The 9,807-nt window shown below is 34.6% G+C and overlaps 1 protein-coding gene across 3 annotated transcripts in view; it reads left to right on the top strand.

Moving 5' to 3' along the window:
- Positions 1–9,807, top strand: part of LOC130236942 (polyamine-transporting ATPase 13A3-like) — a 76,440-nt gene that overhangs the window by 26,942 nt on the left and 39,691 nt on the right. For all 3 annotated transcript variants that reach the window (XM_056467703.1, XM_056467701.1, XM_056467702.1), the window contains exons 3-7: positions 2,240–2,326; positions 2,402–2,575; positions 6,290–6,466; positions 9,266–9,336; positions 9,420–9,503. In XM_056467703.1, coding sequence (XP_056323678.1) covers positions 2,276–2,326; positions 2,402–2,575; positions 6,290–6,466; positions 9,266–9,336; positions 9,420–9,503 — 557 coding nt within the window. In that variant the 5' untranslated portion in view covers positions 2,240–2,275. The remainder of the gene's footprint in view (positions 1–2,239; positions 2,327–2,401; positions 2,576–6,289; positions 6,467–9,265; positions 9,337–9,419; positions 9,504–9,807) is intronic.

The raw sequence follows: 9,807 nt of genomic DNA, 5'->3' as shown, positions 1-9,807 counted from the left end.
GCAGTGGCCTGGTATCAACGGATTAGGCTGGTGGAGGTGGTGGTGGTGTAATGGTGTGGGGGATATATTTACTTGGAACACTTTGGGCCCATTAGTACCAACTGAGCATCGTGTCAACGCCGCAGCCTACCTGAGTATTGTTGCTGATCATGTCCATCCCTTTATGACCACAGTGCACCCATCTTCAAGAAGGCTACTTCCAGCAAGATAATGCCACGTCATAAAGCGCGAATCATCTCAGACTGGTTTCTTGAACATGACAATGAATTCTCTGAACTCAAATGGCCTCCACAGTCACCAGTTCTCAATCTAAGAGATTCGCATTATGGATGTGCAGCCAACAAATCTGCAGCAACTGTGTGATGCTATCGTCAGTATGGAGCAAAATCTCTGAGGAATATTTTCAGTACCTTGTTGAATCTATTGCCTCGAAGGATTAGGCAGTTCTTAAGGCAAAAGGGGGTCCAACCCGGTACTAGTAAGGTGTACCTAATAAAGTGGCTGGACAGTATAGATATGATGGATGAATGGATTGATAGACTGATATGTTTGTGTATATAGACACACACATGCACATACATGCACACGGTAGTCAATGTTTGTAGTGGATCAAAACATTTAATTAAAGATGACGATGATTATTATTATTATTATTATTATTGTTATTGTTATTCATTCATTCATTCATTCATTTTCTTTTCGGCTCGGTCCCTTTATTTATTATTATTATTATTATTATTATTATTATTATTATTATTATTATTATTATTATTATTATTCATTCATTTTCTCTTCGGATTAGTCCCTTTATTTATTATTATTATTATTATTATTATTATTATTATTATTCATTTTCTCTTCGGCTTAGTCCCATTATTATTACTATTATTATTATTATTATTATTATTATTATTATTCATTTTCTCTTCGGCTTAGTCCCTTTATTAATTAATTAATTATTATTATTAATAATAATAATAATATTATTATTATTATTATTATTATTATTATTATTAATTTTCTCTTCGGCTTAGTCCCTTTTATTAATTATTATTATTATTATTCATTTTCTTTTCGGCTTAGTCCCTTTATTATTATTATTATTATTATTATTATTATTATTATTATTATTATTATTATTATTATTCATTTTCTCTTCGGCTTAGTCCCTTTATTAATTATTATTATTATTATTATTATTATTATTATTATTAATATTCATTTTCTATTCGGCTTAGTCCCTTTATTAATTATTATTATTATTATTATTATTATTCATTTTCTCTTCGGCTTAGTCCCTTTATTAATTTATTATTATTATTATTATTAATAATAATAATAATAATAATAATATTATTATTATTATTATTAATTTTCTCTTTGGCTTAGTCCCTTTTATTAATTATTATTATTATTATTATTATTATTATTATTATTATTATTATTATTATTATTCATTTTCTCTTCGGCTTAGTCCCTTTATTAATTTATTATTATTATTATTATTAATAATAATATTATGATTATTATTATTATTATTATTATTATTATTATTATTATTATTATTAATTTTCTCTTTGGCTTAGTCCCTTTTATTAATTATTATTATTATTATTATTATTATTATTATTATTATTATTATTATTATTATTGCTGCATTTAATTTTTATTCCAATTTTTATTTTATTATATAATTCCATTTTTATTCCAAAACTCTGGCCATGTGGGTAAATTGTCCCATTGGACCTAAAGAAATTAGTCTGATAATCATCCCAATGTTTTTATTTTTATTTAAGTTGTTTTATATCTTATATTGCCATAGAATATTTCAAAAATATTTTCAAAAATCTTCATAGTTCTCAAATAATTCTCATTCAGTCATTTTTACTTAATAAAAACCAATAAGGTAAGAATATGAAAGTAATAATGCATCTCTTTTTTTTTATCTTTGAGTTTGATTTTGGCCCTCTGGATTGACATCTGTGTGTGAGTGGAGGCTCTCAGCGTGGCGTTCAGCTGCAGTGCTCAGAGTGACTCACAGGAAGTGTTTGTGTTTATATGTGCACATGATTGTGTGTCATCTCAGGTCAGCTGGATTTCAATACAACCCAATGCTATAACAGCTGTTGTTGGGCCTCACACAATTCTTACTGTACAACTCACACACACACACACACACACACACACACACACACACTCCTAGCGTGTGATCTCTGCATGTGTCTATGTGTGTTTGCAGGAGCGCAGCACTTTTCAGCCAGGACTGAAGATCAGGATGGAGAAGGAAGATCTCAAGATTGTCAACCGGGGTTTGGAGGATGAGATGGTATGTGTTTATATTGGTTTAAAAATAAAAATCTCTTAAAGTACATTAGCTCATTCATGATCTGTCTCTCTGAAGGAGTTGAGAGGATTTCGTCTGTGCCGGTGGAAGCTGGTTCTGGTGTGTTGTGGTGGTTTCTGTACCGGTGGTTTTCTTTTCCTGCTGCTCTACTGGATGCCTGAGTGGTGTGTGAAGGCCACGTGCACACGGACCACTGTCAGAGACGCAGAAGTCGCTCTGTTACGCAGCACTGTATGTATTAGACCTCAGTGAATACACTTTTATATTTAACATGTGCTTTGTACTGGAATAGTGTCTGGGTAAGTTCTGGATTGCGCACTGTAAAAATAAATAAATAAATAAATAAATAAATAAATAAATAAATAAATAAATAAATAAATTCTCAACTTTGAAGGTAACAAGCTTCAGGATTTTTTGAGTTGACTCAACTTAAATCGAGTCAATAGCAGTTCTTGAAAGTTGAGTCAACTCAAAAATGCTCTGCATCAAGTTGTCTTTTTTTAATCAATTTTGAGTTGTCAACTTTTTTCTTACAGTGCATGGATATTTTACTATATATTTTGCCGCAGATTGTGACATGCAACAATAGCATTTCACTGCTGTACAAATGCTCACAAAAATGAAGAGTTTAAGAATTAAACGTGTCAAATGAAGCATTCCAAACATTAGCATTTTAATAAAAATATAATTAATATACTTTGCAATAGCATTTCACTGCTGTAGAAACACTCACAAATATGAAGTGTTGAAGAATTAAACGTGTCAAATGAAGCATTCCAAACATTAGCATTTTAATAAAAATTAAATGAACATACTCTGCAATAGCATTTCACTGCTGTAGAAACACTCACAAATATGAAGTGTTGAAGAATTAAATGTCAAATTAAGCATTCCAAATGTTAGTGGAAAAAATAAAATGTATGAACGCGACACAAGCATTTCACTGCTTTTGGAACTCGCACAAAAATAAAGCGTTTAAGAACTAAACGTGTCAAATTAAGCGTTCCAAACATTTAGAGTTTTAATAAAAAAACAAAATTAATATAGGCGACACTAAAACTTCACTGCTGTAAAAACTCACACAAAACTCACTTCCGGGAGTTTTCTGCGAGACGGAACAATACGGGGGATAGGTCTGAAATACGGGAGACTCCCAGGAAAAACTGGAGTGTTGGCAGATATGCCTTAGTGTGAAATACTGTTTCCGGGTCCAAGTCACTACCCATTTGAATTGATAAAATATTCCTTTATGACCACTTTTTAGTCCTAACATCACACATTAAAGTGAATCTCATATAAAGTCATGGTGTACACTGCAGTCTCTGGACTTGCTGCATCACTGACACCAACATTTAAACAATTTATAATTAATTAACCTCTTTGTGGCCATCTGATATTAGACATGTATGTACTATATATATATATATATATATATATATATATATATATATATATATATATATATATATATATATATATATATATATATTGCGATCGTGATTTTTGAAATTATTACAGTGCTTTGTAAACGTTTATTGTTATCGTCTGTTGAGCCTCCCCATACAGTTTTATATAGCGTTTGGACCTGCAAGCCGCTTCACATGACACACTTAACAAGCGAATACCAAAGAGATGCCAAAATAAGGCTCCAGATCCATTTTTTTCATCATACAAACGACATGACATCATGAAACTATGCCTTTGTTTGTTGTGATTACACACCCTCTAGTGGCGAATATTACATACTGTCCTTAATTGGTGTGCATGTTCTTGGCATGATATAAAAATCTATCAAGCCAGTCTCATAATAATAATAATAAGAAATTACCAAAAACCTGTTAGCTTTTTTTTTTATTTATCTCATTTTTGACCACAAGTTAGGACTGACCAAGAATACTAAGTTTTGTTCATAAAAATAGGGTTTAAGCAACATTCAAAGTGGCTGACATGACATAATCAGCTTTAAACTACAAATAAGCACTAATTAATAATAATTTAATAATAAAACTAGAGGCATTTTGAAAAAGTAACCATTTTGAATCATCATGTTAATTCAGTAACACTGTTCATGTCTTATCATGCCTTTGCGTACAATTTGATAACTTCTGCTTTATCTGAGCACACGCCTCTACTTGACTTCATATAGGGAAGAATAAATACTTCACATACCTCATCTTCACAGTATTTAAGATAACAGTGTACAGTTAATGCTGCAGACGTCATGTTTTTATGAATGGCTGCCGGTCATAATTATAGTGCAGTGGTAAGCTGGAAATCAGTTTGTGGGCATGTTGCTTGTTAAAGTGATGCAATCATATATTTTGTAACCAAGTGTAACCTTGGATTTCTGTAAAGTTGTACTGGGTGAATTTGACTGAATTTGTTTTATAAACTTTTGCAATATGTAAGCCTTGACAGCAAATTCAAAGTAATTAATTGTCTGTAACATTTTTAGTGTTCTCTTAATGTTGAATGGAGATTTTTGTGTTTTTTTTTATTGCATCTTTTTCTGATAGTTTTGTCTGTTAATGCATTTTTAAAAAAAAAAATATTTAATTTGTCATGTTTTTAAATGTTATTATTTTTTCACCCTCATTTCTTTTCATAAATCTGGTTTACACAGTACAAAAATAATTACTATCAGGATCTCAGGACAAAAAGTCCCCCCAAAAATAAAATCAACCCAGGCTCATTCCGAGAACGTAGTCCCGGGGACGTTTCTGGAGACCGCGAGATACGTCCCGGGAGGTACGTATTTTTGCAGTTTTTGTTTTCGCGAATCCGCGAGAGGCCGCTGTGCGCGCTTTCTCCCACGCCGTCCCCGCGTAAACCCGCTAGAGGCCGCTGTCGAACGACCTTCAGCCTGTCTGCCTGGACGACAGAATGATTGACCGTGCGACCGGCCAATCGGCTGACCCACCCTCCTCCTCCGTCCCTAAACCCAACCGTTGACGATTCACAAAAGCCGTCCAGAAAAAGAAAAGCCCTTGTCTGATTTTTACCACGTTTTCAGATTTTGAGTACATCCTCACCCTGTGACGAACCTGTTCGCTTCATTTTTTGGATTTTGTTTTCTTACCTGATTTCTGGAACCGCTCTTCCCCGGACTCGAACCCGGTCGTCGTCGTGGTCAGCCCCTCCCTGCGCCTCGAGTCCGCCAAAGTACACGAAGAGCTAACCGGACAAACTGGTTGCAGCGGGAAAGCCCTCCACACGGAGGCGAGCGGCCGGCCGGCCGGCAAGCGCCGAAAGGAACGGCATCACACCGCCCCGCAGCGTTCGCTTAAAAAAAATGAAATGCAGCCGGACGTACCCCCGGCTACGTATCTCGCGGTCTCCAGAAACGTCCCCGGGACTACGTTCTCAGAATGAGCCTGGGTTGAATAAAATGTATATACGAAATAATTAAATTTGATACAAACATACACACACCCTTAATGTAAATGTAAAATTAATTGTGCTTCTGTTTATTGACTTATTCTAAATTCTAAGCAGATTATTTGGTTTATTATGGTCTTGGATATTAAAAAATTAAAGATAAAGATACTTAAATTCATAACAGTGGCATTATGTAAACCAGTGTTTCTCAACCACGTTCCTGGAGGACCACCAGTTCTGCATGTTTTCTATACCTCCTTAAACACCTGATTCAGATCATCAGTTCATTATAGAGACTGAAAGACCTGCAATGGGTGTGACAGACAAAGGAGACATCCAAAACATGCAGTGTTGGTGGGCATCCAGGAACGTGCTTGAGAAACACCGATGTAAACAAACTCTAATTTATACCTTTAGTTGTCACTTTCTTTCTTTCTTATTATTTTTTAACTGCAGCTCTATTGTTAAGATTAGAACTTTGTTTTAGTTAGTAATATATGAAACGGTTAATGCCTCTCTGTGTGCGTGCGTGCGTGTGTGTGTGTGTGTGTGTGTGTTGGTCTGCAGGATGAATTTAAGCGCTGGTTTCGGGCGAAGGTTCGGATAATGTTGGCTCCTGGGAAGAACCCCTATGACACCTTGAATTCCCAGACCGCCTCCCCTCAGGCCAATGACCACGCCCACAACATGACTGACTCCGCCCACAACAAAATCAGCAGGAGTGTAGAGAGCCAGCAAGTGCAGGTCCATCTCAACCCTCCCTTTAAGCTGAATTCTGCTTTCTTCATCAAGCTAAAAGAGAGAGAGTTCACCCAAGAATGAACATTTACTCACACTCAATTGGTTCTAAACTTTTATGATTTTTTATATAAACTCAAAACAAGATATTTTGAAGAATGTTGGAAAAAGCAGCCATTGGCATCCATATTAAGAATAAAAATTATAGAAGTTAATGGCTGCTTTTTTCCAAAATCTTTCAGTATGTACCAGATCAGTATACTGTATAACTAAAAGGTTTGGAACGGTGGAGGATGAGTAAATGATGACAAATTTTTCACTGTCTATACTATACTAATTATGTATACAAATAGTGAATAGATGAATGTTGTAAAAAAAATTCAATCGTTTTAATTTGATTATATTAAGAATGGCATTTTTGTATAATAAGTTTTCTAAAATGTTGTTTAAATATGTAAATGAGGAATTGAGTTATATAAGTGATAACATTTACATACATTTTAGCACAAAAATCTGAATATTGGATGAAGTTTCATTCAAAAAGTCTTGTTTCATTTCAAGTTTTGCTAAGGAGATTTTGGGATCTCTTTATCACTCCATAATGCAGAAAATACAATGAACAGCCAAAAAAGCTTTATTAGATTAAATATTAATAAACTTGTAAAGTTTTCTGTATGTAAGATCTGCAGAAGTTGAGATTTATTATTTATTGTAGGACAAAAAAAATTTGAAAATCCCCTTAAAAAATATGTATTTTAATTAAATTCTCAGGGCTTAAAGTATTCCGGTACCGTGCCGGATGTCCGGTGTGTGGCCATGAGGGGAAAAAATTATATTATTTTGGAGCCTGCGCATGCAGTTTAATTAGGGATGCTCAAAATAACCGATTAACCGAAAGGATGCATTTGTAACCGGTCAATGGTATCAGTTAAACAATTATTTTATAAAGTTTGGCTGCATAAGGGGCCGATCACAGCGACCACGCTTTTTGCGTTGAGAGGTGCATCTTTTAAATGGTTTACTAACGGCCGTGAGTGTTTTACGCGCTGCTTATGCTCCCTGGGCGCCTCACGTTTTGAAGTTGCGCGCTGTGTGCTCGAGCAGGAAAAGTGTGTTACGTCAGTCGCGTCTTTTTCATTCTTCAATCAAATGAAAGCACTGCAGGGTTTCTGTTGAGGTGACAGCAGTGTTTGTGTTGTCAAGGTGACTACAGCGAACTTTTAATGATGGAGGAGAGACTCGTGGTCGCTGTTTCAAGTTATCCAGAGCTGTATTACTTTACAGATCTTGAATATTATAAAAAAATACAATTATAACATCGACAACAACACTACTTGCGATACGGCTCAGCTGATTCAGTCATTTCCTAGTGACATACAAAAGAGCATCGCGCTTCTTTTTTCTTGTCAACATAAAAGGCGGTAAGGTGCGCCTCGCGTTTTTGGAACGGAAAAGCGAGATCGGTGTGATCGGCCCCTAAATGTGCAACTAATAATTTTTAACTCACTGGACAGTAACACGTGCAAACACACATGTCTACAGACGTATTTTGCCAAAGAAGCAAAATGGAAGAAGGATATTTCTGGTCACAGTTTGACAGATGAGTTGACATAAACCAGCGCTGATGCTGATCGCCTCTGTGCTGCATGGAGCTACGTCATAAACTTAACAAATCGGCTATTGATGATTTAGTGTACAACCAACAAACCAACCTTTTTTCCAGTTGGAAAATTACAGTTATATATAGTTTTTATATAATATCAGTTTTTAAAATAGCCTACATAATCTACGAATCAAACAAATCCAAAAGATTTTCTTGATTTTTGTGTAATGATAACTCCGCACCAAACTGAGGCTTTCATTTTACAGTTTATTAAACATGTATGCATATTAATGCAATACCATATGTAAACAACAAAATTGTTATGCAAAAAGTCAACAAATGAGCCTTGATGTTCATTGTCATTTTCTTTCATCACATAAGTCATAATCATAAGACATAATCTTTAATCTATTGAATTTTATTTAAAATGTTGACAGAGGTTTTATGAAATAATAATAACAGAGGAGCATTAATTAAGTTCATGTTTCCTGTGGAGCGATCGATTTGAGGTAGCCTGATATTTTTGTTTGACGGAAGAAAAAATCATGATTGGACAAACAGCAGACCCTCAGACACCTCCTCCAGCTCCATCTTCTAGTCCAAATGTCTTAAAAGGAAAGAGTTTGCAGGACTTTACTTACAACCCAGAAAAAAAGAAAAAATAAGTGAGAATGGCCTTGATTTTAATTTTAATCTTCAGTTTAGCAGTTCAGTGCTTTAGCACTTTGAGCACCTGTTATTTAAGCAATTTAAGCACTTGTTATTGTTTAGAAGAAAACACTTTATTTGACATAGTACTTTTAAATAAATGGTGCAAAGCATAATCATTGAAGAGAGTCTATCTCAATCTCAGTTTACCAGTTTTTTTAAGCTCTTATTACTTTATTTTTGTTATTATTGTCAATATTTGAAGTAAGTCGCCCTTCTGTGCAGTTTCTCTCCAAACCCCTCCCCCAAAAACGTTCAGGCTCAGGATTTTTTTTACTTTAACCCCTGAATTCTACAGACACAAATTGAAAAAGTGCGACATCAAACTTGTATGCATTTTGGATGTTGTTTTATTTATTTTTATTTTCCTTTTCTTGATGTTATAAGTAAAAAAAAAATCATTTGACAAGCCAAAAAAAATTTCTTGCCTTAAACATCGTTGGTTCTGAAATAAATAACTTATTATTGATATTATTATTGTTTTGTTTTTATAGATCCGCTATTTCACCCTCCACAGCACAAAGTACTTTTGGAACGACACCATCCAGAACTTTGAAGTATTGAAGTAAGTGTGTGTGTGTGAGTATGTTACTCTGAGATGATAATGATGATGATGATGTTAAAGCAGTTTTCTCCTGTGTTGTGCAGAGGCCTAGAGGATCGGAACATCAGCTGCTCATCCATTCATTTAAAGCACAGCGCCGGACTCAACAAGAACCAGCAGGAGTACAGGTCAGGCCTTTCCTTCATACACACCTTCATACACACCTTCATTTCTTATTCATTCATTCATTTTCTTTTCGACTTAGTCTCTTTATTAAACTGGGGTCGCCACAGCGGAATGAACCACCAATTTATCCAGCATATGTTTTTTACGCAGCGGATGCCCTTCCAGCTGCAACTTATTTTTCAATCGAAATAATGATTTCAGATTTTTTTTTGCTCTTTATTTTTATTTATGTGTGTGTGTGTGTGCGCGTGTGTGCGTGTGTACTTGTTTTTATATCCCGGTGTGGACTTAAACCTGAATGCACAC

Source organism: Danio aesculapii, chromosome 11 (assembly GCF_903798145.1).
Source record: "Danio aesculapii chromosome 11, fDanAes4.1, whole genome shotgun sequence".
Classification (NCBI taxonomy): Eukaryota; Metazoa; Chordata; class Actinopteri; order Cypriniformes; family Danionidae; genus Danio; species Danio aesculapii.
Note: the sequence above shows the minus strand (reverse complement) of the source record. Positions and strands in the feature narration are given on the sequence as shown.